At 43.7% G+C, this 27,892-nt stretch overlaps 1 protein-coding gene across 1 annotated transcript in view; it reads left to right on the top strand.

Annotated features, from left to right (window-relative positions):
• Positions 1-24,557, top strand: part of PDE6D (phosphodiesterase 6D) — a 44,237-nt gene extending 19,680 nt beyond the window's left edge. The window contains exons 2-5 of the mRNA XM_075938155.2: positions 16,001-16,089; positions 20,219-20,344; positions 21,044-21,149; positions 23,958-24,557. Coding sequence (XP_075794270.1) covers positions 16,001-16,089; positions 20,219-20,344; positions 21,044-21,149; positions 23,958-24,039 — 403 coding nt within the window. The 3' untranslated portion in view covers positions 24,040-24,557. The remainder of the gene's footprint in view (positions 1-16,000; positions 16,090-20,218; positions 20,345-21,043; positions 21,150-23,957) is intronic.
• The last annotated feature ends 3,335 nt before the right edge of the window (positions 24,558-27,892 follow it).

Below are 27,892 nucleotides of genomic sequence, written 5' to 3'. Positions count from 1 at the left end.
ATTGTGTGTTTTTAAAATGTATATATTGATAACTGAATTCCAGGGGCATCTCCTCTTGTCCTTAGGCTGGGGAAACCTATGTCTGGTCCCTGTGGGCACTTGTTGCAAAAACAAAAGCTCTAAAAATTATGTGAAACATGCCCAACTTACAGATTTTATTGAAGAGTCTGACTAAATCTGGATTTAGTAAAATGTTTGCGTCACAAACTTCAGAAGGCAAAACTCTGAAGAGAAACTGAACACTTGAGTGTGGGAACTCCATTTTGATTAAGAAAACCGAATTGAAGAACAGTTGCATGTTTTTGCATAATTTTCTAAATAAGAGCTGGGTGAAAGCATGAAGGGCTGTGTGAATACAACAGTACTAAGCTATGGATGTGCTTGGTATGTTTTGCTCACTTTTCTAGTTAGAAACATTTTGTTACTGTTGGAGCTGACAAATCACACTGTGTTCTGTTTTGTACCGCTTTAGATCAAATGGAAACCAGTCATCCTATTTCTTTCCCTTCACGCTCTCCACTCTTTTACTAGTGAATCAAAAATCCATCATCGCCTTTAAAAAAAAAAAAATGATAGTGAATGGAAACCAACAAAAGAAAGAGAAACATGACCTGAAGAAAGCCACTGGCATTACTTCTGTAGCATGATAGTAGCAATCTGTGCTACTGTACCAAACTTTCGAGTTAGTTAGTTTCCACTAGCTCAGGGACCACAATTACTGGATGTCTAGGGGGAGAGGCAGCATTGTTTAGTAATGAAACATGAAACTTGGAGCCAAGAACCTCCTGAATTCTAATTTCTGTTGTCTTTATTCACGGTGTGGCAGTGGGCAAGTCTCTTATTTACCAGTCTATAAAATGACAATGATTGCCTGTCTTGTAAGGTTGTGTTGAGGATTATTTAAAGTTTGTAAAGCACAGCATAAGTGCTAAGTATTAGATGACATGGTTAGTGTATAAGTAGCTTGTTCACCATTTTAATTTTCTTTCTGGCAAATTAAAATGGCGAGGAGAGAGAATTTCGCTCCTGCCCTCATTAGCTGTGGGGGAGATTGCAATTAGGGTGTGGAATTGTACTAGTTGGTAGTATACATCATGCTGAGATTGTGCTGCCTTCCATGTCTTCATAAGAACTGCCTGCTCTGATTTTTGAATTAGATGTTGTATAATGAATTCCAATAAATTACACGTTCTTAAAAAAATCCTCTAATAAATCTGTGGACTGTCAAAAGTAGAGGAAGCCCATTAAATTAGTGTGCTAGGTGTGCTCTCACCTGAGTAGAGACTAGTTAAAGGGGGGAGGGATTAGTTACTCAGATAAGAAAGATGAATGGAACAAAAGGCATGTAGTCACAACATAAATATTGGTAGTTGGAAAGCATCTGGAGTGTTTGCTGCCAGGTTTTTTTTTTTTAAAAACCAGAGGAACACATCCAGACTGAGTTGTTGCTTGGAGTTCAGTGGACGAATGAACTGAACAGCAGGGAAAACTGCTGCTGTTGCGCTATGCTATTTTCAGTAAGTAGCACCTCAGGGTACGGCTAGTCTACAAGTTTTGGTCGGAAAAAGGTACGCAAAATGCGCTCCACATTTTGCGTACCTTTTTCCGATTCATTTGTTGAAAGAGGCTTTTCTGACATTTGGCCCATCTAGACTGGGCCAAATGTCGGAAAAAAACCCTCTTTCAAAAGCCCCCTTCTTCCTTTTAGAACGAGGACTACAGGAGCTTCCGAAGTAGCATGTTAGCTCTTCCGCCAAAAAAAGCAGAAGAGCGAACGTGTTCCCTGTACGCGGCGGAATTTTTTCGGGATACCTCTGGTATTCTGAAAACCCTTCATAGTCTAGCCGTAACCTCAATAGAAAAATGATTTCAGGGGGCTTCCTGGTACAAAGAAATGGTCTGACCACAAACAGCACGATAAGAAGCAGCGCTCTTTGGAAAACTTTGTAATTGTTTTCATATACGGCTTTAGGTCACTGAAGTGAGACTGTAAAAATTGCTGAAGCAGCCATGTTCAGCTTGTTGTTCTGTTAATAATAGTTTATACTCCTCAAGTCTATCCTCTGCTAGTAGGGGAAGTGTGAGGAATCACTCCAGATGTTAGTCAAATCCTACTGTTTAGTGCACAAAACCAAAATGAAATCAAATCTCTTTTTTGGGGGGGAGAGGGGGGTTAAGCCACCACCTAACCTCAAGATGATTCTTACCAACAACCACAGGACATACCACGCTAATACCAACCCTGGTACCTTCCCTTGCAACAAACCCCGTTGCCAGCTTTGTCCACATATTCACTCTGCTGATACCATTATTGGACCTAACCAAGTGAGTTATAAGATCAAGAACACATATTCCTGCGCATCCAGAAATATAATTTATGCTATCATGTGCCGAAAGTGTCCATCTGCTATGTACATTGGACAAACATCTCAGACACTTTGCCAAAGGATCAATGGCCACAAAACAGATATCAGACAGGATCACAAAGAAAAAACAGTTTCTTGCCATTTCAACCAGAAAGGACACTGTCTCAACAACTTAATTACCTGCATCCTGCTTCAAAAGCCTTTTAAAACTGCACTTGAAAGGGAATCCTCTGAACTGTTATTCATGCTAAAATTCGACACTTTACGCTGGGGTCTTAACAAAGACTCTAGTTATCTTACCCATTACGAAGATAGCTTCCCCAATTATCACCTCTAATATCATTAGCTCACAGACATTTACCTCCCCCCCCCCCCCCCGCATCCCTCTTCTGTTCTGAAATTTGATTTGTCCTTTTCATATGTGTTCATTTTTTTAATTGTATCCTTTGGTATATATGGTTGTGGCTATTTTCTTCCACTATTTGTTCTGAGGAAGTGGGTCTGGCCCACGAAAGCTCATCATCTAGTAAACCATCTTGTTAGTCTTTAAAGTGCTACATAGTCCTGTATTTTGTTTCAACTAGAAATTAAACTGCTAAAGGGGTTGAGACTGAGTGAAGTTGATCCAGTTGCTGAATCATTTTTAAGGCTGACTTGCAATGAGAGGAGAAAGGGAATGTGGTGTACTGATTCCTTTGTGTGCCTTACAAAAACCAGTGTGCTGCAAACCAAAAAGGTTTTGTGGATTTGAGTTTGAATCTCAATATGTTTATTTAGGTCTTTGTGCATTGGAAGATCCTTGTTCCCTCAAGTATGATGGGACTCCTTGAAGAATTATTATGTTGCAGCAAATATAGACTTAGATGGCTGTGTGCCAGCCTGTGAAGCCCTGATTGTGGCATTGATTTTACTATGCTCCTATATTGATTTGCATAGTAGTGTAGAAAACTCATAGGCTGTGTATACACTGGGCCACTTATTCCGGAAAAGCAGCCGCTTTTCCGGAATAACTTGCCAGTCTACACTGGCTGCTTGCTTTTCCGGAAAGGCAATGACGATCTACTGTAAAATTGTCAGGCTACGTCTAGACTGGCCCCATAAGACGGAATAGTCATGCAAAGCAGGCAAGTCAGAATAGGGAAATCCGTGGGGGATTTAAATATCCCCCCGGGATTTAAATAAACATTGCCGCCGCTTTTTTTCCGGTTTGGGGAAAAGCCGGAAAAGAGCATCTAGACTGGCGTGATCCTCCGGAATAAAGCCCTTTTCCGGAGAATCTCTTATTCCTACTTGCAAGTAGGAATAAGAGATCCTCCGGAAAAGGGCTTTATTTCGGAGGATCGCGCCAGTCTAAACACTCTTTTCCGGCTTTTCCCCAAGCCGGAAAAAAAGCGGCGGCCATGTTTATTTAAATCCCGTGGGGGATATTTAAATCCCCCGCGGATTTCCCTATTCTGACTTGCCTACTTTGCATGCCTTTTCCGGAGAAGGGGCCAGTCTAGATGTAGCCTCAGTGTTTTTCCGGAAAAACTATGCTGCTCCTGTTCGGGCAAAAGTCCTTTTCCGGAAAAACTGTTCCGGAAAAGGGCCGGTGTAGACAGCACAGTAGTCTTTTCCGCAAAAAGCCCCGATCATCATTTTCGCGATTGGGGCTTTTTTCCGGAAAAGCGCGTCTACATTGGCCACGGACGCTTTTCCGGAAAAGCATCCTGCCAATGTAGACATGCTTTTTCCGGAAATACTTATAACGGAAAACTGTTCCGTTTTAAGCATTTCCGGAAAAGGGTGCCAGTGTAGATGTAGCCATAAGGGTTGTGAGGGAGTTACATGCCCAAATGGGTGAGCAGTATTCATCAGTAAAGTAGACAAGGGCCAGTGAAGAGATAATATAAAAATGATAGCAAACTCCTTAAGTTATTCCTGCCAGTTTCTGCATGAAATTTAAGTACATCTTTATTTTGTGTGTGTGTGTGTGGGGGGGGGCATATTTTCAGGTATTGGTTGTATGAGAGGCTTTGGTCTAAGGCAGGGGTGTCCAAACTTTTATCAAAGAGGGCCAGATTTGATGAAGTGAACATGCGTGAGGGCCGACCATTTTGCCTGACATTCTTTGAACCATTAAAATTAAATGCAAATTAACTATTTATGCAAAGTTTATTGCAAACGGCATACTTTTCATTTCGTCACATGGATGACAAATCTAAACAGGTGTTAAATCACTCTGCCTTTCATATCTGAAGGCCAGATGGAAAAAAAAAATCCAGGAAGCTGAAATATTTCAGGAACATTGTAAAGTACATTACATATTATTGGTAATAAAGGTTGTCTGTCAACTTTTAAGTTCAAAAAATATGAACAAGAACATAACACCAAGTATACATGTTGTGTCAAATATATTTATAACTGATTTAGACCAACTGACATTAACTGAGATTTTACAATGTATTCATCTCAATACATATGGATTCGTTGGGGGCCATAAAAGATAGATATTACCAAATTACCTGGGGGGCCGTATTAAACCGGAACACGGGCCGCAATTGGCCCGCGGGCCGGACTTTGGACATGCCTGGTCTAAGGTCACTCAAAGATCCCAGAGTGGGACCATTTCTTATCTGCTGGTCCCAGAAGATCTGTACAGTTCTATCCTAGCTTTTTGATGGTTTAGTTGGAATTGTGACACTGCAATCTTGGTGTGTTTGGTTTTAGCCACTAATATCAGAGACATTCTTCCTTGGTTTTAAGGCCCTTTTTAATGATTTGTTCTATAATTGTTAAATCCCACACCTGTGTAGTTAGAGCAGTGCCCTCATCATAGAGACATTTTAGTGGTGTTTGGGGAAGATCGCGGTGTAAATATCAGTCTGGATTTTGGCCTGATAAGACATCATTGTGTGTATTTGGCCAGTTGATTTGGTAACCAAGGAAAATACAAAACCTGTGATTTGTCATAACTTTTCAGAACAATTTTATTGTTGCATTGCATGGAGTAATTAATGTTTTCAGAAGACAGAAAGGTGTACTTAAATGAAGATGCAGAGGTGCAGAATCTAACATACAACTTGTCTCAACTTCTTGGGACTTTTAAACATCTATTTAACTCTACTTTACTTTAAATAATTTTCCATGTGAACCAAATTTGACTTGCCAGGGGTTCTCTCTTCTGATTTGATTCTCAGGTTCCTGTCATTGTGGTATCTATTGGAATGGGAATGATTTCTCAAAATAATGCTGCATGTAAAAATAGGCATCATCCACTAAATCAGTGGGAAGGGTCTCTGGAATCTGTTTTTCGTGTGAAAGAAGATCTTCAATTTGTCTCTCTCATTCGGAGGCAATCCAGTGTTTTGTTCTTCCATTGACTTTTCAGTTACCCTGTGTATATGTATTGTCCATTAGTTTGCTCTATAGTGGCATTCATTTCTGTTCCTACTGTTGTTCCACCTTAAAATTATGATCTGATAAAGTCCTCTGGATTTTAAAGGGCAAGTTCTTCCCTTGGATGCACACATCATTCCCATCGACTCCCCTGCTGTGTGTGGAAACTTCAGAGTGTTCTTAACTGCATTAATTATGGTGGTATTCAAAGGTTTCTTTGCGAGAGTTGAAGCTTTTCTGACATGCTAATTATAAAGATCAATTTAAATGTAGGCAGAATGGGTAGGAATTGCATATTGTCAAAGTGTAAAAGTCATATTTTGTTTATGCAATTTATGCTTCTGTGATGGTCCTGTAAACAACATTGTTTTTTTTCTCAATTAATAATTGTTTTACTGGCTAGAGTACAATGATGTCCAGATGCAACTTTTTCTGCTGGAATACTAGCGTAAAAAATATTCTGGCACATGGGTTCACAAGAGCCAAAGAAAGAAACCTAACAAACATAGGCAGTGGAAAGCCAACATAAAAGCATGTATTGTTTCATCTTGTTTTTATTCGTTGGCACTGTAGTCTGGTTCCATGAACCACTTTTACCACATCTGTTTCTCATGGAAACAAAAAAAATTCCAAATAGCGAACAAACCATTTCCCCTGCTATTCAAGGCAACTGGTCCATCTGCCACTAGCACCTGCTGTAAGCTAAAGATTTTTTTGGGGAGTTTGGTATAAGAACTTATTCTCCCTTAACAATATTTATATCTATAAAGCACAAGCGTATCATATTTTTCATTTTGTTTGTTCCTTGCATGACAACTCAAATGCTAAAGTTTGCAGCTTTGGAATCTTTTTAGATTGGACTTAGAAGGGTTTAAGGCAAAAGTGCACAGCATCTCTTGCTCTGTTGGGGCTGTTGGCTAGACTTTTTCTGGTACATACTGATAACAAGGAAGCCTTCTCATTTGCTGCAAAGAACTACTACTGCGGGATGTTACAAATTGTGGCTTTTGTCTGAAGAAATCAAAGGCTGTTTGCAGGCACCAAGATTATTTTCTATTGCTTAGTGGTGACTAAAATTGCTGAGGCCTTGGAATTTATTTAAAACTTTCCACTAAATAATAATAATGATGTAAGGAGGCTAGCCTTTGGGATGCCAACTTAGTTTCATTTAAACTTTCCACTAAATAATAATAATGATGTAAGGGGGCTAGCCTTTGGGATGCCAACTTAGTTTCATTTAGACAGGTACATAATTTAAACAATGGCATCTAGTTTCTCCTTTACTTGTGTGTTTCAAGCTCTGATACTGAGGCTTTGTGCCCCATAAAATACAATAACTCAATGACCTTTTGCTTCTCATTAGGTATGTAACTCTTGTCTCCAAAGCTCAGTCCTTCCAGGTGTTTCCCATTCAGTATGTGGAGAAGAGAAAAAAGCTAGTGAAACTGAATTATGGCCTATTTTACAATATACCTACCTGGGAGTGGCTTAAAACTAAAACATTACACTGTGATCTTCTCTTCCTTCCCCTCCTCCCCCCCCAAATTTTAGATGCCCATCTCATTTCATAGTGTAAGAGTTCTAAGTCTGCAATATAAATGTGGTGTTGTTAAGGACACTAGTGCCCCAAATTCTAGCAAAATATTAAATATTTGTTTTCCTGTAACTTGGGAAGTTTTAACTATGAATATTTTCAGACAGTAGCACTGACCAGAAGGAATATTAGGGGAAACTAACTAAAAGTAGTTTCCCCATGCCCAAATTCCAGTAGTGGACATGGACAGGATTGCTCTGTCTTTTTAGCTGTGAAAATGGTGAATGACAGTTGGAATCCTAGGTTGCATGTTGAACTTAGTTGTTACATCAGCTAAGCCTTGTACTCTAATTCTTTCCGGACAGAAGCTAGTTATGCTTTTATTGCATTAACAAAACATGCCAGTTAGATGGCTTCTGTATTTTTTCCAGCTTGTATGGTTAGTTGCACTTTTACTGACTACAGGTTACCCTGGGCTGGCTTTTAGGTATTATAGTTTTTTATGGTTACCATAATACCCATGCACCACAAAAATATTTGTGGATTTATCTTTGTAGCATTCCTTTTGTAGGGAAGTAGATTGTCTCTAGGTTCTACAGATGGTAATCTGACACAAGGAGTAAGTGACTTGTCTGAGATCACACAGGAAATGTGTGGCAGAGGAATGAATCTAATTTACCTCCCCCGTGTCCTCGGCCTGTGCTTTAATCACAAGACCATACTTCCCACATAGTAGAGGTGGTAAAATCTCATCTGGATTCTGCTTCACAGTAGAGCTAAAGCAGCAGTATTGACTTTTCTATTACAAGTGGTCACTGGTTAGCACACTGCTCTATTGAAATGAATCTATATAGAGGTGACTTGTTGTTTCAGTAATATCACTTGATGCTTTACCAAGTGCCGTCTAAGAACTCTCCAGCTGATTGAGGATTGTATGATGTAAGATGAAAGCATGTTGTGGCAGACATGAGATCATATAATCATCAATTGTTGGTAATGATGTAAGGGGAAATGTCAAAACAAAACAAAACAATCCCAGAGCCTTTGTCAAATTTTAGCCAAGACCAACTGATTAATATCCGACCCGCTCTTTTTCTTAATTGCCGTGAGAGTATAGCCATTATATATATCCACCTGATTACCTAGTTACTGTCAAATGGCTGTTGATTGGGGAGAATTTCTGCCATATCCAGTATTATGGTTCATATCAAAATTTGGTTTTTACTGTCTGCAGTTCAATTGTGATTTGTTCTGTACAGGAAACTTAAGAGTGGCTTCCTTCACAGTTAGTACTAGAGTCAGAGATGCTTTGAAGGCCTACTTGGTTTCTTCCCATTAAGGCAGGGATCGGGAACCTAAGGCCTGAGGGGCCAGATGTGTCCCCTGGCTTGCCTGAATCCAGCCTCAGAGGCTCACTGGGGAGCCCATGCTGGTGATTCAGCCCCCACCTTCCCTGCTATCTTCCTGCAGGGCTGGAGCATGCAAAATCTACTAACCCAGGCCACCCAAGACTCTGCATGTGCAAGGGGAATGTGGAGAATGTTTTTAATCCTTCTCAGTCGGGGGCCTCCTCAGTGAGGGTTTGGGTTTTTTGTTTGCTTCTCACTTGTGTGTGGCTCCTGACTGATTTTTTTTTTTCTGTGGGTGAGCGGCCCCCAACCCAAAAAAGGTTCCCCACCACTGCATTAAGGGATTTAATAGTTGACCTCTATTGTTCCTAGTATAATGAGTCATTCTTGGAAGAGTGCAGTGATGGTTGTGTTAAGGACTTACTGCTTGTCCATCACCCCACCGCCCCTACAAAAACTGGCTTTATAATAGCTGAGTTTAAAATGCTATGTTCATAACGTACAAACATTCGTTTTGTTAATCTGGAGCCCAGAGGGTGTGATGTTGCCTGATAGTAGGTGGAGGTGACAGTGTTCCTTAAAATATCCAAATGTTGGAAAATACATGAGCAGCAGCTATCAGTTTGTATATCAGTTGCAGCACTTATTACCAGACAAACTGTATGAGCAAAGGACTTCACATTCTTCCCGTTTCTTCAAATATGGTTTTACACTGAACTTTTAGTCTTTGGCTCTGAAAGGTCATGTTCCTGACACTCTGCCAGAGCCTGTAGATACTGCTTATTAAATCTTCAAGACATCAGTGGTCTTACGTACAAGCAGAGTGGACTCTATGGCTGAGATATAACTTAAGGGTATGTCTACTGTACAATTGGAGGTGTGATTGCAGCATGTGTGGAGATACCCTAATTTACTTTACTCTAGCTAGCTCCAACAGCCGTAGCATTCCAGGAACTAGCATGGGCTAGTCACCAGAGTCCTGGACGGGTTTGTACACCCATGCTGCTATGGCTTCACTGCTGTTATTCAGGCCAGTTAGATCATAAGCACTTTGGGTATCTCTAGAGATGCTTCGGTCACATCTCCTGCTGCAGTATAGGATGTATCTTAAGTACTTTGCTGAACTGTGGCCTAGGGCTGTAACAGACAGCAAGTGCGTTGGAGAGGTTACAGGATGAATGACTGGAATGGAGGGGAAGCCCCAGACAATTGAGGTGCACTGATCCTTAATCCAATGGCCTTCTGACCCTCTCCTGTGTTTCAAAGCCCCAAAGGGCTACATCCTTAAAAATCAAATGCTATGAAGGAAAAATCAAATATAAAAATGTTCTGTCTGGTAAATCCATATCTGATATAAATAGGCTACTACCCATTCCTTTTTACTACTCAACTGAACGGTTGTCCTCTCAACTAATATGCTGATCCATGCCATGAATACTCAGTTGTTTAGATTTGCTACTGTAGGCAACATAATAAAATCAAGAATGCAAGTTAGGTGGTTTAGAATCATAGAATCCTATGGCTGGAAGAGACCTCAGGAAGTCATCGAGTCCAGCCCCCTGCCCTAAGCAGGACCAACCCCAACTACATCATCCCAGCCAAGCCAGGTCAAAAACCTCTAGGGATGGAGATTCCACCACCTTCCCAGTGCTTCCCCACTCTCCTAGGGAAATAGTTTTTCCTAATATCCAATCTAGACCTCCCCCACTGCAACTTGAGACCATTGCTCCTTGTTCTGTCATCCGTCACTACTGAGAACAGCCTCTCTCCATCCTCTTTGGAACCTCTCTTCAGGAAGTTGAAGGTTGCTATCAAATCCCCCCTCACTCTTGTCTTCTGCAGATTGACTAAGCCCAGATCCCTCAGCCTCTCCTCATAGGTCATGTGCTCCAGCCCTGTAATCATTTTGGTTGCCCTCTGCTGGACCATCTCCAGTGCGACTGTATCCTTTCTATAATGGGTGGGGGGGGGGCCCAGAACTGGAGGCAGTACTATAGATGTGGCCTCACCAGTACCGGACATAGGGGAATAATAACTTCTCTAGATCTGCTGGAAATGCTTTTCCTAATGCACCCTAATATGTCATTAGCCTTCTTGGCTACAAGGGCACACTGTTGACTCATATCCAGCTTCTCATCCACTGTAATCCCCAGATCCTTTTCTGCTGAACTGCTACTTAGCCAGTCGGTTCCCAGCGTGTAACAATGCTTGGGATTCTTCCATCCCAAGTGCAGGACTCTACACGTGTCCTTGTTGAACCTCATCAGATTTCTTTTGGCCCAATCCTCCAATTTGTCTAGGTCACTCTGGACCCCATCCATATCCTCCAACATATCTACCTTTCCCCTTAGCTTAGTGTCATCTGCAAACTTGCTGAGGGAGCAATCCATCCCCTCATCCAGATCATTAATAAAGATGTTGAACAAAACCGGCCCTAGAACCTATCCTTGGGACATTCCGCTAGAAACTGACTGCCATCCTGACATCGAGCCATTAATCACTTTGGATCCAACAGTCGAGCCAGCTTTCTGTCCACCTTACAGTCCGTTTATCCAATCTATACTTCCTAAACTTGCTGACAAGAATATTGTGGGAGACTGTATCAAAAGCTTTGCTAAAGTCAAGTATATCACATCCACTGACTTCCCCATGTCCATAGAGCTAGTAACCTCATCAGAGAAGCTAATCAGATTGGTCAGGCTTATAGAACACAAGCTTATCTTTGGGGAAGGCATTGCTTATACAAAGCTAATGTAGAAGCTTTTTGGCTTTGCGCACACATCCATTATTCTCTGGGATATTCCTGTGTACTTGTTGACACCCAGATCACACCCGATGTATTGTGCACAGCTTTTGAATGCTGTATGGTATGGATAAGAGAAGCTGGGGAAGAGAATGAAAGACTAGGTTACAAAAAACAGGTTTTCTTTCATTATGAAAGATAATGAGGTGTGCAAAAATTCCTAGAGTGTGAAGAACAGACAAGATGGCATAGGCTGAAACGAAAAGACCTAAGCATTCATGGAAGACATGATAGCAATTTGGCTGCCACAGCCTATGAGGTAATCAATAAAGAATTAGACATGCGCTGGAGTAAAATATCACAGGGTACAAACAACAGCAAGGTAGAGGCATGGATTCTTTCACCATATCCTACTATATACGTAAAGCATTCCTCCTTCAATGTCATTCTTAATTAGCAGCCTTTTGCCATGCCAATTCTAAATATGAATCTGTACGTACTGACTTTGTGAAGAAAAACCGTGTCTTTGACAGAAACAAAAATAAAAAGCAGCAGCATTTCTCTTCATAGGTCGGAGCTGTTCAAGTAGCAGTTTGGGGGATACTTCTCTTTATCAGGTTAAGCAAAGTATGTCTGTGAGGATGTTAATTTGTCAGGTGTCTATAAAGCAAGTTAAATTCCAGCTATTGCAGAACATTTATATTAAGACTCTGCTGACCTGGTAGGTGGTGGAATATGAATAGATCAACAGTGCTCCCTTCTGCTGTTAATTGTTCTCTGCCTCCAGGATTGAAGGTGATATGACATACTGAGTCTTCAATCCCATAAGAACTAACAAAAGCACGAAAACAGTATTGGTAAGGAAGCTTATGCTTTTTGATGTTGCATGAGGACGCTAGATTACAGATACACTATTGTTACCCTTCGTTGTCTAAGCTTCTTGAAGCCATAATTCGCTGCGTGTGGATCTTCTCAAACTTTTGAGACAGGCTTTTTTCAAGAAGAATGACTGTGTTAAACCCATATTGATATACTTTCCTACTTTGTAATACTTCAGATGCCCTCCTGATCCTGCCTGCAAGTTCCATGGTTGCTTAGAAGATGGAGCATTTTTATTTTTAGTGACAATATCTCTCCTACTGTGATGGAAGAATCTTAAACCAATTAAACACATTAGGAGATAACAGCACATGTGGGTTTGGTTCAAGGCCTCCATTTTCTTCACTATGGGGTATGTCCTAGTGCTTAGCTTTCCATGCAAGATGACAGAAATAGTACGATAATCTGCTAAGTAGGTCAGCAGTGTGGCAGCTGCTTTGTGAGGTATTCCCTAACCAGTGACTTTTAGCCCATTGTCGTAGTCTCTGTACATGAACTAAAATGTTGTTAGGATATAGTTTTCTGATTTCTGAGTAATCTGAATTTGAGGTTGTTTGTCCAGTTCCAGATGATCTTCTGTGTGTAGGTGGGGATACATTGTTTTTCCTTTTTAATAATGCTTAGCTACTTAGGAGAAATATCTTTGTTTATAGAGATGTTGGTGGTATTCATTTGTTTGGGGAGGTTAAAACTCTATTTTGTGTTCCTAACTATGGCCAGGTTGATTTTTAAATGTATTTTTTTCATTCAAAAAAGTCTACAAGAGCTCGTGCTGGGTTCACACACAAATCCATCATGGTTGGGAGTTCTTGAGCCGCATTGGTGTTAAATTTTTATTCATTTGGTACTTCAGTTTAAGCCTAGATTGTTGAAATATAAGGTATCCGCTAGGAATTATGGCAAGGATTGCTGACCTACAAACTCAGGACAGCCAACATCTGGTTAAGCTTTTTACTTCTACTTGATCTTTAAGTTGACAGAGTACAAAGCACAGAGGAGACAATCACACTCTGTTTTACCATTACATGGAAACATCAATATAGAACACAATTTGACAAGGATACTACCAGGATGGCTAACTCCTTTATTGTCAAAATAGGCTGCAATGTCCAATATGCAGCTGAAACTTAAATTGCCAGTTAGCTTGGATTTTAAGTAGAGGGAAGTCAACCTCTGTCCTTTATGGCTATCCCAATATTTTTACTGACTGGAAATAGAAGGTCAGAACAGCTCCATAACCCTGTGCTTAGAGTGATAAAGCCACATTTATCCATCTGTGTTGTGTTTATGCCAGTAATTGAGTTTTAGGCTATAGTTTGAAAGAACCCACTCAGGATTCTCTTTCAAGTGCATAACTCTGTTTTGAAAATAAAATTTAAACTCCTAAATCACTTTGCAGTGCTGAGTGGAGCAATGGCTAAATACCTTTAAAAATCTTCATCTCCCTAACTCCCAGGTGTGTTGCAAAGTTAAATACGTTCAAGCTTGCAAAGTGCTTAGATACTGTGGCAATTGGGTCATAGAAGTACCTTAAAATAGAGCAGTATGGTGTCATTCATGGTGATCCTCTGGTTTATAGGCGTCTGGGTTGCATACAACTAGCTAAGCAAATCTCTCTCATCTAGATCTGTGTAAGATTGTCTGCTGGAAACTTTATATTTAAACGTTATTTGAAATTTTAACTCAAATTCCTCCCTCCTCCAAATACATAATTTTCAAGCAAACATCTCTAAGTAAAATAAAAGCTACTAAAACATGTGTTTTCTCTCCCAGGCTCCATAAAAACCTCAAGTGCTTTCAATACTGTTAAGCAATATAGAGAATGAAGAGTGTTGCAAATCTGTCCAGAGATTAAATATATTAGAAATTGATATAAATACATGTGTGTAACTCTGCCTTACGCTACTTATTCTTCCTTGTCAAGTTTCATGATACTCATAGACTTTAAGGTCAGAAGGGACCATTTTGATCATCTAGTCTGACCCCCTGCACAATGCAGGCCACAGAATCTCATGCACCCACTGCTAGAATAATCCTCTCACCTATATCTCAGATATTGAAGTCCTTGAAGCGATGGTTCAAAGACCCCAAGATGCAGAGAATCCTCCCGCTAGTGACCCGGGCCCCATGCTATAGAGGAAGGCGAAAAACCTCCAGGGCCTCTGCCAATCAACCCTGGAGGAAAATACCTTCCCGACCCCAAATATGGTGATCAGCTGAACCCTGAGCTTGCGGACAAGCCTCCCCAGCTCAGTGCTCCACCAATTTTCCTACCCTCATTTGTTTGTCAACACCTCACAGAGTGTCCTTCTTCCAGACAGCCCTCTGGACACAGTATAACTTCCGAGTCAATCTTCAAAGGTCCCTATGCCTCCCTTTGGCTGTGCTGTTACAGTGAACAGCATTGACTTAGATAAATAATCTACAAAAGCGACGAGGAGTCCTGTGGCACCTTATAGACTAACTGAAGTGTAGGAGCATAAGCATAAGCATATGCTCCTACACTTCAGTTAGTCTATAAGGTGCCACAGGACTCCTCGTCGCTTTTGCAGATTCAGACTAACACGGCTACCCCTCTGATAAATAATCTAATTATTCTTCTTCTTCCCCCAAACTGCTGTCTTGGAATGTGGGTTTTGCATGGCAGGGGATGTCCCTTCTTGAGTGCCTGAAAGTGCCAAGCACATAGCAGGCACTGACATGAACTTACCAGTGTCTAGGAGGAAATGCCATTACAATTTCTGCTGCATCTTCTCTGATTTTCCATAGGCTCACACTGCAGCTATCTTATCAGGGCAGAGGTCCTGCTATGCTCTGATGCTTCAGCATGTGATGTGCTGGTGACTTCCTGAATGCCTCTATGATCAGTGGTGGAAGCAAAGAGTGTGTTTTGGGAGATATGGCAAGTCTGCTTACGCCTTTTGGAAGGATAATTGTTCATCGGGGTATAGGATATTGACAATCAAAATGGCTTTGCAAATTCCATATGGGTGTGTGCACAGCATACAGTGTGGGAGGGCTTTTTCAACCGCACAAATGACACTTAGGCTAATTGCTATTTGTGCCTTTGAAAGTGTCTGTATTCCACGCTCCTGTATAACTTTCACGAGTATTACATCAATGCATACCATTAGAAGGCTGGCACATAACACTTACAAACTTCCTACTCTTCTTACTAGGGGGGTTTACTCTCATTCCTCGGGGAAATGCCATCACATGTGCTGTTCTTGTAACTCCCATGTGAACTGGTATTCTCCTTATGCCAGAAATGTTAGAACAATGCTCTTTACCACACTCTGCAGGTCAGGAAAATTGACCCAATGTTCTTTCTCTAGTAACAGGTGGGATGTTTTTCTCTTAGGTTTCTTTGTCCCATTCATCTTGAGAGGTGGGGGGATATGTTGAGGAACTGTATTATTGAATTATCTGCTCAAGATGCTAATACTGCCACTTGCTTCCCTGCAGCACTGTGATGTCTGTCTGATCCAGTATACATGAGTAGAATATAGTCAGCAAGGCCAAAGAGCATCAGTTTTAAGTGAAAACATGAGTGGATGCCCTTCTCTTGTTGCACCAAGTCGGGTCTAATGTTGACTTGTTTTTATACCATAAAAGGAACTGTAACTCCAAATACATGGCGTATCAAAATCAGGTTTAGTATAACTTAACTGCTTATTGCAGCGCTAGGCAAAGAACGATGGGCATAGAGCCTAAAAGCACAGTTTGTTTTCCTTAATCCCCTCCCAATCAGAAATTGGATGAATCTTCGTGATGCAGAGACGGGGAAAATCCTCTGGCAAGGGACAGAAGACCTGTCTGTACCTGGAGTGGAGCATGAAGGTAAGATGTGGCCTTGCTGTTGGGTGTGGTAATACAGTATCTACGAGGCCTGGCAATCAGCATGGTGCTGCTTTTGAAGGATGGTCTGTTTGCTAGGAATGAGTCTACAGCCCATGGAACAGGTGGGTCAGCAGCAAGCAAAGGAGAAATGTTAAGACTGAATACAAGCAGTTAATTCACTTCTGCACACCTGATTGTCCAACTTTTCATCTATTAATAAAGTCTTACCTTGTGAATCTTCGTAGAACAGGCTTTATGCAGATGCCTGCTGTGAAGGGAAAGGTTCCAGCAGTTTTAAGTACAACTGTGGTAAAACAATGGAAACATTAAAAAAAAAAAATGCTGCAGCCTGCCGCTTCTTTGCTTCAGCTATGGGGTAGTGCCACTTTGCCCTCTCTGGACTGAACTAGAAGCTGTACTGGTTGGAGTGAGGCACAGTGGGAGATAGGGTGGTCACTTGTCCTCTTTATAGAGGCCAGTCCTGTTTTTTGCTACTTTGTCCTCTGTTGATACGCAATGGGACGCCTTTATCTCCTCTATTTTTCTCTTGAGAACAGAGGTGAAAGTAACGAGGTATGGCGCTCTAACAAGAAGAAGCCAGCTGGCTCGGCTCCCAGCCCAGCTGGGCTCCTGGGGCTCTCTTCCTGAAGGCTGCCTTGCTAAGCAGCAGGTAGCCAGGCAGGTGAAAGGGGCCAGCTAGGGATATATGCCCCACCCCTAAGTTCCTTTTGGGAGGGCACAGGGGCTGCATGTACCCGGTTTTCTTCCTCTTCCCCTGACAATCAGGGAGCAAGGGGAAAGTGCTCAGCTTGTGCCTTCCTCTCACTCCCTGCTGCCGAGGGGAGCACAGAGGAGGATGCAGCAGGCCGTGAACTTTCCCTTCATTCCCTCAGAGTCAGAGAAAGAGGAAGAAGAGCAGCAGCGACCTGGTATGCGTGGCTGCAGCTCCCCCCTCCGCATGCTCCTGAAATGGCGCCCTTGTCCCTTCACCCCCAGCCCTGACTCCTGTGCCCCTTATGCACTAAATGCAACTGTCCCCTATTCTTGAGGTACCTTGATGACCGTCTTAGTGGGAGCACTGTATGGGAAACCATGCATCCTGTCTGCCCTCTGCTCACTCTCGACCAGGTCCGTTACTTTTTCCAGCATTAAATTCTCCCATTGCTCTGAAGTGGTAAATGGGATGCTTTTGTGCTCTCCACTTCTGTCTGCGGCTTCTCTTCCCTTTCTGCCTTTGGTGTCTGCTCCCAGAGGCCTAGCAAAGTATTCCATTGTGCATTGCTCTGCATAGCTATCTTATACCCCTGCTAGAGTGGAAGCATGTCAGAAAGCGATAGTGACGGAAAGCAACCTTAACTCAGTATAGACTATTTATCGTATTGGCTCTGTATAGAAATCTGGGGCCGCAGCCAGTTTACTCAAAAGGCTTTTCTGATCACGTGAGCAGCATGCAAATGTCTGTGAAGAGTGGAGTGACCTTCATCATCAGTTTACTGCCGCGTTACTTACGAATTTTTGCTTAAACGACAAAGGCTGAATCCTGCTTGGTGATACTAGGGCAGTCAACTCCCTGTTAATTATACAATCTCTTACCGTGCATGGGCAGCAGGCAGTTTATAAAAGCATCTGACACCACGGAGTGGCAGCAGGAGCCAACTTTTACATTATTCCTTTGTAAAGTTGTTTTAAAGTGGTAATGCTGTCAGGGAGAGGCGAGGGATGGACAATTGGAGCTGCTTTAATGCAGTACACGCTGGGTAGAACACAGGGTTAACTGTAGTCTTTCAGCTACAGAGATTTGGTTTCAAAGCTCGCTTGGGTCACAAATGAAATGGACTTGCTACTCCTAATCAGGTCCCCAGGCGATGCTCTCCCTCTTCACACACACAGTGCGCAGTTGGGCATGACAGTCTCTGCTCAAGAGAGGCCTGATGCTATAATAGGAAGGGTGTGGGTCTGAACAGAAATGCAGTTAGGCAAGAGAAGCACTATGGAAAAACATTAATCTGGCCTCTTCTTACCTCCTCCACTTGGGTTAGCAAGTCTCTCCTGGTCCCACTCCAGTGCTTTTTTAGCAGCAAATAGCTGCAGTCTTGTTATCATCCCTAGTGACACCCTCTGTATCGCACACCTAGCAAAACCTGGAAATGCTGTCATTACAAACACAATGGATCATGTGGGCCTGGTTCTGAAACCAAGGAAATAGCACAACCTCTATAGAACAGGCTTTTTCCAGATGCCTGCTGTAAGGGAATGGTTCCAGTAATTGTAAGTACAAGTGTAGTAAAATAATTGAAACTGATTTTTAAAAAAAAGGCAGTTCTGCAGCCTGCTGCTTCTTTGCCTAAATTATGGAGTAGTGCTGCTTTGCCTTCTCTTTAGCCCCTGTGTAATATTGGGTGTGAAGGCAAGAAAGGGGCTTAAAAGAGACAATGGCTAATAGCAGCCCTGGGAGGAGCAAGATACCAGGCTAAAGGAAGCAAAAACTGTAAATCCTGACGCATTTGTTCCCATTGTTCTTTGACTTCCTCTTACAACTTCCCGCAGAGGCACTGGCAGCTTCTGAGCGATCTTCTGTCACTGTAGCTAGACAGACTGTTACACTTTCTTGGCTCGATGCAGTGTCTGGTGTATTTTCTTGTAGATAGAAGAGAAGTTGGGGCTCATGAGTTCTGTTGCCAGCTCTGTCACTTGGGCAAGTCCTATTGCCTCTCTGCACTGTAGATTTCCCCAGTGGATAAAACTGCGATAATGCTTGCCTGCTTCGCGGGTATACTGGGACTTAATTAAAACAGTCTCCAATGTCTTTCAGACTACCCTGTGTCAGAAGTGTATAGTACTAATATCATTGCTGTTGTACTGTCATGGCAATTCATAGCAAGTTGCAGTCTGGTCATGGTGAGCATAAAGAGTCAAAAAGGATGACCTCGCGAGGTCCCTTCCGGTTCTGTAATTCTATGACAGGTCAGTTGGTCCAAATGCAGACTAAGAAAAGTAATTTTAAGACAGTTACCGTCGTTAACAGCAAAACATCATGGGCCCAAATAAATACAGTGCACAATGCTTCAGTGAGGTACTATATCATTGAATGGATGGGCCATATTCACAATAGGCTGCAGTCTGTACTTGGAAGGAATAGAGCGGGATGTTGTTAGGCCATGGAAAATATCTTAAAACTGGCAGTGGATTAGGGAGGTAAAACATCTAAACAGCTTCATTGTGGTTTTGTTTTCTAAATTATGGGATCTGTGTCCACCCTGGGACAGTGGTAGCTTACATCATGATCCCCGCTGCTCTCTAGATCAGCATCCTATCAAAGTCCCAGTCTGTTAAACTGCTGTACATTCAATGGATTTGCCTGGTGTTTGATGGGCTTTTCCTGTTACTAAACAGCAGCTTGCTGTCTGCTTGTGGACAATGATGGGCTTTCTGTGCAGGAGCAGTTCTGCTTGTAGGATAGAAATTTACATGAAAAGCTTTCTAGTACACTAAGGCCATATAATTACACACTAAGAGTAAAGGGCTTGGTAGCTAGTTAGCGAATGGATTATGCCCCTTTATCCTTGTGACTGGGACATTAACGTATGCTCCCAGACTTCCTCCTCATGTAGTTGGGTTACCCCTATAGGGCTAGGTATTTTGGGAAACACTTCTGTGCCCTTACAGAATGGTTCCTTTGGTTCATATGAAATCATCAGAACAGTACGCACTTGGTTAGGAAATGCCAGTGGGGCTTGATCAGGACAGAGACCCTGGATAGGGGAGTTGAAAGGGGAAATGTTGCTAGTTTAATGTTTGCCACAGGAAAGTAAAGTAATGTGTCGTGGCGCAGGTCACGTTTTAGCCTGAGGCAATGTGGCTACAGGAGTAGATTGCCAAGAATTGAGAGTCTAGAATGCTGGGTTTGTTTTTGTTTTCTCTGTCGCTGCCATAGACTTGTTGTGAGATGCCAGGCTAGGGATTAGGTTAAAGCTGTCTGTTCCTTACAGGCCACTTCTGTAAAATGGGACTCAGATTTTTGGTTGCGCGCAGACCTCTGTATTCGCCTTGGTTAGCATTTCAGAGGATAGCATAATCGCGCATGCAGCAGTACTTGTCAGAGTAATGGTTGTCTGGCTTGCTTTCACAGCTCGAGTTCCTAAGAAAATCCTGAAATGCAAAGCAGTGTCCCGGGAGCTAAACTTCTCCTCAGCAGAGCAAATGGAAAAATTCCGACTGGAACAGAAAGTTTATTTCAAAGGGCAGTGTCTAGAAGGTATCATCCGTTCTGTGGACAGCCAGACTCTAATGTGGTGAACTGATACTGTGTAAAGGGACTGGGATTGAGGGTAATGAGATGGGCTGAACGTGGTGGGGTTGGTTTGGTTTTTTTAATTTTTAAGAGTAATGTTGAGGTGGGGTACTAGTCAGACTGAATGAGCCAAAGCATTACAGTGACCATTTTATAAGCATGTTAACACTCATGCAAGTAAGACTTGTATGTGTCACTTTGTAACAGTACGATCTAATATGCCTTGTTGTAATATTATACCTAATCTAGGTCAGTGTACCAAACTTCACTCCCTTGGTTTATTAGTTACACTCCTACTTGGAGCTGTCCTGACATGGGAGAGTTTTTGAAGAGGGGGAGGATTTAGAACACTCTAAAGATGGGTTAGGAACAACGAAATCTAACTTGGCCCAATTTCTACTCAGTGTTAATCACAAGAAAAACGGCAAGATCTGCTCCTCAAGGGCACAGTGGAGTAAGGACGGGGGGTTAGTGCAGGTTGCGTTGTACTATCCCAGTTTTTAAGTAGCATTTCCTTTGTTCTGAACGTAAATACAAACTGCAGGACGAGCATGAGGTGTGTCAGTTAGTGGCAGTGTTAGGAGTTGGGTGTGCCCTCAGGGCTAGAACCGTAAGACCACTGTGTTTTTCTTAAAAAACTTTTGAATCTTTTTCACTTTACAGAATGGTTTTTCGAATTTGGCTTTGTGATCCCTAACTCCACAAACACTTGGCAGTCCTTGATAGAGGCAGCGCCAGAATCACAGATGATGCCAGCTAATGTTTTAACGTGAGTCGCTTGGGGTTGGAGACTCGGAGAGCATGGAGGGTGGGGGAAAGCAGTGCTTGGCATTGCCATAGGTGCAGAAAAACAAAAGTAGAGGATGATTTAAAACATGAAAGAGGAGGGTTGTCGGTTTTGGCTTTGAGTCTCATTCCCTAGTGATAGCTATTGAACATAAGAACATAAGAACGGCCGTACTTGGTCAGACCAAAGGTCCATCTAGCCCAGTAGCCTGTCTGCCGACAGTGGCCAGCACCAGGTGCCCCAGAGAGGGTGAACCGAAGACAATGATCAAGCGATTTGTCTCCTGCCATCTCTCTCCAGCCTCTGACAAACAGAGGCCAAGGACACCATTTTATTCCCTGGCTAATAGCCTTTTATGGACCTAACCTCCATGAAATTATCTAGCTTCTCTTTAAACTCTATTATAGTCCTAGCCTTCACAGCCTCCTCTGGCAAGGAGTTCCACAGGTTGACTACACACTGTGTGAAGAAGAACTTTCTTTTATTAGTTTTAAACCTGCTACCCATTAATTTCATTTGGTGTCCTCTAGTTCTTCTTTTTAGGGAGCTAATAAATAACTTTTCTTTAGCAGCCCTCTCCACACCACTCATGATTTTATATACCTCTATCATATCCCCCCCCCAGTCTCCTCTTTTCTAAACTGAAAAGTCCCAGTCGCTTTAACCTCTCCTCATATGGGACCCGTTCCAAACCCCTAATCATTTTAGTTGCCCTTTTCTGAACCCTTTCCAAAGCCAAAATATCTTTTTTGAGGTGAGGAGACCACATCTGTACACAGGATTCAAGATGTGGGCGTACCATAGTTTTATACAGGGGCAGTAAGATATTCTGGGTCTTATTTTCTATCCCTTTCCTAATAATTCCTAGCATCCTTGTTTGCCTCTTCCCCATAGGCCTAATTTGCTTTAATAGAGCTGATAAGACTTTTAAAAAAACTGGACTTGATTCTGGATTACATGCTGGAGCTATCTCTCAAGGTGACTGTGAAGAAGTTTAAAAAAATTCTAAAGTAGCTACTCAGTGCATTCCCATAAAACCAGCTGTTACTGACTGGCTCTTGCCCCAGATCTCTGCAGGCGGCACTGAGGTCATATCAGCCGTGACCTGAAGTTGGCTTCTGGTGCTTGTTTTAACACTGAACACACTTGCCAACCTTCAGATATTTTGTCCACCTCTGGACATCAAATAGCTCAGTTACGCAAAATAGTGTGTGAACAAAATAAAATCCCTTTAATTGATTCCTTACCTATTGACATCCTCTGAGATCAGCGATTCATCGGCTTGGATCAGGCTAGTGAGTACGAAGGTGTCGCTTTAGGAGGTTTGATGGGACGAGGGAAGAGAAGCCTAGAGACCGACCCTTGGGGAAGCAGTAATCCCTGAAAAAGGCCATGATCCGTTTAGGAGCTGTCCTGGTAAAACATTTCTCATTGCCTGTCAGCAGCAGAGACAGGAGGATGTTGGAATCCTTTTGTCAAGTTGAGGCGGATTGCAGAAAGCCAGTCACACCAAGATGGGTGTGCTCCTAGATCAGGGGTGGGGAACCTTTTTTGGGTTGGGGGCAGCTGATGCACAGAAAAATCAGTCGGGGGCCGTACAAAAGTGAGAAGCAACCCCCCCCCCCAAAACCCTCACTGACATGATGCCCTGACGGAGAAGGAGAAAGATACTCCCCACATTCCCCTCACCAGAGCCTAGGGGGGCCCAGCCTAATAGATTTTGTGTGCTCCAAGTGTGTGTTGGGGCTGAAGTACCAGCACAGGCTCCCCAATGCGGGGGGGGGGGGGGGGGGGGCTGAGCTTCAGGGGCCACATCTGGCCCCCAGGCCTGAGATTCCCCATGCCGTCCTAGAAGATCCTTCTTCTCAAACTTCCCCATTACTCCCTCTCTGCCCTGCGAGGGAACTGTGGTTATAGGTGATCTCTGATGTCACAAAAGTCTGTGACAGCACTTTCAGAAAGAGGAAAGGCTCTGAAGAGGGAAGAAAGAACAGTAAGTGGAACTGTTAGAACAGTGCTCTCAGGGCAGGAGCCCTAGCACACACCAGGGAAGCCAGATGCAAAATCCAGAACAAAGACAAACGCTCACCTGACAAGACAATTCTCCCCACCCCAGGAAGCCAAAAGTTTTCAGGACCAAGCCCTGTGGAGGGTGGCAAAGGCACATGAGTGTGTTCCAACCCCCAGTTCTCTGTATTCACCAATCTTACGGGGCCTCACTTCTCCATTCCACTCTCCAAAGGCTTCCTAAAATTAGAGCCTTGAAACCTGAGCTAGACCCAAGTACAAGAGCTGGGTCAACCCAACAACCCACCCCTCAGAGCAGGAAGTGTGGTGCTGCTGTTCATGGCCCCCGGCAATGAATGAGTAACATGGGGGCACCAGCCATGCTACTGCTTTACCCCTGATTTGGCAAACATTGTACCAAAGTTAGCCCTTCATAGGAATTGTAGATATCCCCTCCCCTGCTCTGCCTTCTGACACAGCCCATGTGACATCCCCCCAGTGAACAGAAACCATCTCATTTTTATTGGGGAAGCAGCTCCCCACAGGAATGCAGCGGGCAAATCTCTTGTTGTCTGCACAAGATAACCCGTAGTTGATGGCAGCAAGTCACAGTACGGGATCCGTTTGCACTACTCGGGGTGCTCCCAATAAATATTCTTAAAGGCAGTGTGTATTGTGGGGACAGGGAGTTAGCTGAAGCCGGCAAGAACACTGTTACCAGTCGTGTTCCATAATTGTTTTTGTCTAATATCTCCTGGCTTTCCTTTTAATTTCCCTCCGCAGTGGTAACGTTATTATAGAAACCAAGTTCTTCGATGATGACCTCCTCGTAAGCACTTCCAGAGTGAGACTTTTCTACGTTTGAGATAAGGGGGCGTTTGGGGGCTGTTTTTAGTTTTCCTCCGTACAGTTCTTGGTGCAGAACCCCTTGCCTATCCAGTGGAAGACACTTCCTGTAGGTGTGAGCCTGGGGACCAGCTCACCGGGGATTGTGATGCTTGCCCATCGGTTATTTTTTCCCCCTCCGACCAAACTCAACCCTGAGACACACAACCATCAGCTCAGTGATGGGGGAAAATAAAGACTCTGTAAAAATGGGCAAAAAATGGTTGTGCAGAACCAACACTGTAAATTATGTTAGTTTCATCCTTTGTACTACTCTGGATCTTGGTACGTAATCGGTCACTCCCACTTGCACCTTCTCTCAGCACTTTTTTGGATTAAGTTAACCTTTTTCTTTCCCATGTTTAGTTTTTCTGCTCTCTCTGTATTTCTGTGTAGTGGTCTATTCATTCTCATACCCTACCCTTGTAAAATAGCCTGCTATTACATAATGTAATTAAAGCAAATTTCTGAATTAAAACATTCGTACCGTCCAAAGAATGGAGACGCTTTCGGCTGCTTTTTCCTCCCTTTATTGTAAAAATGAGAGCAAGGCTATGTCTAGACTGCAGGCTTCTTTCGAAAGAGGCACTTTCGAAAGCATCTTTCGAAAGAGCCTCTTTCGAAAGATCACGTCTAGACTGCAGGCGGATCTTTCGAAAGAGAAATCCGCTTTTTCGAAAGAGAGCACCCAGCGAGTCTGGATGCTCTCTTTCGAAGACGGCCTCTTTACATTGAAGAACGCCTTCTTTCGAAAGAGGAGCTTTCGAAAGAAGGCGTTCTTCCTCATGAAATGAGGTTTACCGCCATCGAAAGAAAAGCCGCGTTCTTTCGAAATAATTTTGAAAGAACGCGGCTTGAGTCTGGACGCAGGGGAAGTTTTTTCGGGAAAAGGCTACTTTTCCCGAAAAAAACCCTGAGTCTGGACACGGCCCAAGTGACAGACTGCAGTTTGCAGAGCCATTGTCCGCAAGCCAACAGCAGCAAAACAGAGGTCTTGTTGGCACTGCCTTGCTGCGTTCTTGCTGGGTGCTTTGCTCCTCAAGGCTGCCTTCTAATGAGGTGAAAATTGTAGCTAACGACCAGGTCTTCCTTCAGATTCCCCCCTCCACTCTGACTGGCCTTGTTCATTCAACAGTGGTTAACCAAAGCTTACTCATTTCCTTGGGCAGCAGGGTATGTATTTCGGTTTATCCTAACTCCATTGGCTATGTCCAAAACTGTCTGGAAAATGGGGGTTGTACGCAATGTTCCCTCTAATCTTTTCCATCTGTGTGCAGAATACATTTTTATGTGCACAGAAGCATGTGCAAATGCACATGACCCATAGAAACACAAATCTAGCTGTGGGCACTCTGCTAATCAGCTAGGTGGCATTTGAATTTCTCCTGAGCAGCTGCCTAGGCACCTTACAGGGATCACTGGTTGTACTGAATATATTAGTGCTCACCTGCTCAGGGAGCAGAGGCATTAGCTATGATCACTAAAGGTTCCTCTCCTTGAGTGTACTAGAGACTGAAATGCTGTACTGGGGGCTCTCTTTGGGCGGCAGGGCCTAACATGCATGCCAGTGTGCACCCAAGGGTGATGATATATGAGGGCACATAGGAGAGACTCCTTAAGCTTTTCTCAGGCCACAGGAGACCATGGCCACAGCCAGTTGTTTCTACTGGGTTGCTTATTCACAGTCCTCAGTAGTTTTATGCTGGGGAGGACCCTGCCCTTTGTGGGTCATCTTAAGTCTCTTCTGCTGAGGATCAAGAGGAAGGTATGTGTTCAGCACACCCAAACATACCTTCCCAGAGCCAGCTGAAAAGGAAAGAGGCCAACAGTACCTTCAAACTCCAGGGCTGTCTGTGTTGCCATCTTCAAGGAGTCCTCCTAGCTGGGTGGCTGAATGGGGCTTTCCAGGGGGCATAGCAGACTCCCAGGCTGAATCTGGACAAAGACTTCCGGCTGTGACTTAGGGGATCACTCCAACCTGTCTGCTCAGGGAGATCTTCCCCACAGCTGACTGCTGTTTCCTTCCTTCTAAAGGCCTCCTCTCTGCCCTAATGATTGACAGGGCCAGAGTGGCTGGGCTTGCCCCACACACCAGGCCCCTGGGCACCTTCCCCAGTGTGGGACAACCTCCCCCCCACCTCCTGCAAAGGGCTTTTCCAAACAGACTCACTCACTGCTCCTCCTCTGTTTTTCACGCTGTGGCTTATCATTCACAATCTTTATTCCTTTAGTAAACAGACTGTGCTGCTCTCGGACATCACTGGCAGTTCTGTAAGTAGTGGCCCTTGATGAACTAACTCGGGTGGATTGTGAGGTCAAGCTGCCCTGTGAATGACGGCTGATTCCAAAGCAAATGTGAAGGAATGAGGGACATTCAGCTCCAGAACCCAGCATTGCCTGTGTGGGTTTAAAGGCTTGCATTCGTTTTCCTGCACTGAGGCTGGATTGTTAATCTGGGGGAAGGAAGTGCATTACCCCAGCTCCCAGTGTGTAAGCCTGTTGGACATACAGCGCAGGCAACTATGCTGTCCCCTAGGAGGGGACCACTGCTATTTGAGACTGTACTATGTCAAAGAGCACATGGAACTTGCGGTGTGTGGTAGCTGGGCCACGTGCGCCTGAGCTGTAGTCACACTTTGGCTTGCTGTACAGTAAATCCCCGTGGAGATCAGCCCTGAGAATCGGGCACGAGGGGACTGGGACTGGGAAGACAGGGAGATGTGCGTTGTTGGGGCCAGGACTCGCTCTTTGGAGGCAGTCTGTAAATTGGAAGTGGAGTCTCGTCTCAAACCATGAAATGTAAACCTTGTGCCAAGCAGGCTCTCAGCCCAGGGCAGGGTCACATGCCCCAATCCAGCAGTGGTAAATTGCATGTCCATTTCCTAGGTCTACAGCACTGCCTCCTATCTTCAAACTCAGCATAAGCCACATGTAGCAGGTGAAATCACAGCACACAGCTGCCTCCAGCTGCCCTCCCTTGGGAGCTGCTCGACCCCATTTCAGTGCTTACATGGTACTGTATTGTGATGTTTACAACTCTGCCTCCAGCTGGTGGAGTTAGCCAGTGCCCTGTGGCAGAGGCTTGTCAGCTCAAACAAGCTACATCATAGTAGCAGGGTGAGTTTCAGATTTAATAAAATGGGCATGCCCCTGATTTTGCAAAAGTCCCCTCCATTTGTGGGGGCTGGTACTAGCTGAGATTACTTTCTATAGCTTAATGTCACAGGCCAAACTTGCTCCGCTTGAAACAGTCTTGGTGTGCGATTACCTCCTTGGGGACTGGCGCCTGTTCCAACCTGTTGCTATGAGAGCAGCTTCTAAATCGTATCCTGCTGGTATCGGATGCCAGCCTGCTCACCAGTGTGATCTGTCCCTCTGGTCCAGGCTCCTGGGAAGCCCGTGCTGGAAATGCAGCAAAGCAAGGGGGCGGAGCTGCACCGGCCCTTTTGACTTTGTTTCTCTGTAGCGGAGGTGAGTTTCAGTGAGGCTATGTCTACACCGCAGGGTATTTGGGGGAAAAGGTACGCCAACTGCAAACCACAAATTGTACCTTTTTCTGATTCTTTTTTTGGAAGAGGCTTTTCCGACATTTGGCCCCGATGTGAGGCCAAATGTGGGAAAACCCTCCTCTTTCGGAAGAGCCCTTATTCCTCATAAAATGGGGAATACAGGGCTTCTGAAAGAGCGCACCTGCTTTTTCGGAAACTGATCTGAAAAAGCGGACGCATGCCCTGTACACGGCAGTTTTTCTGGGATACTCTGTCGTGTAGACAGAGCCTCACTGTGGAAGAGGTGGATTGGAACGGGCTTGTTGCGCCCTACTCCTGCACGGC

Source organism: Pelodiscus sinensis, chromosome 10, assembly GCF_052426305.1.
Source record: "Pelodiscus sinensis isolate ZL-2025 chromosome 10, ASM5242630v1, whole genome shotgun sequence".
Taxonomy (NCBI): Eukaryota; Metazoa; Chordata; order Testudines; family Trionychidae; genus Pelodiscus; species Pelodiscus sinensis.
The sequence above is the reverse complement of the archived record's forward strand: the minus strand, read 5'-3'. Positions and strand labels throughout refer to the sequence as shown.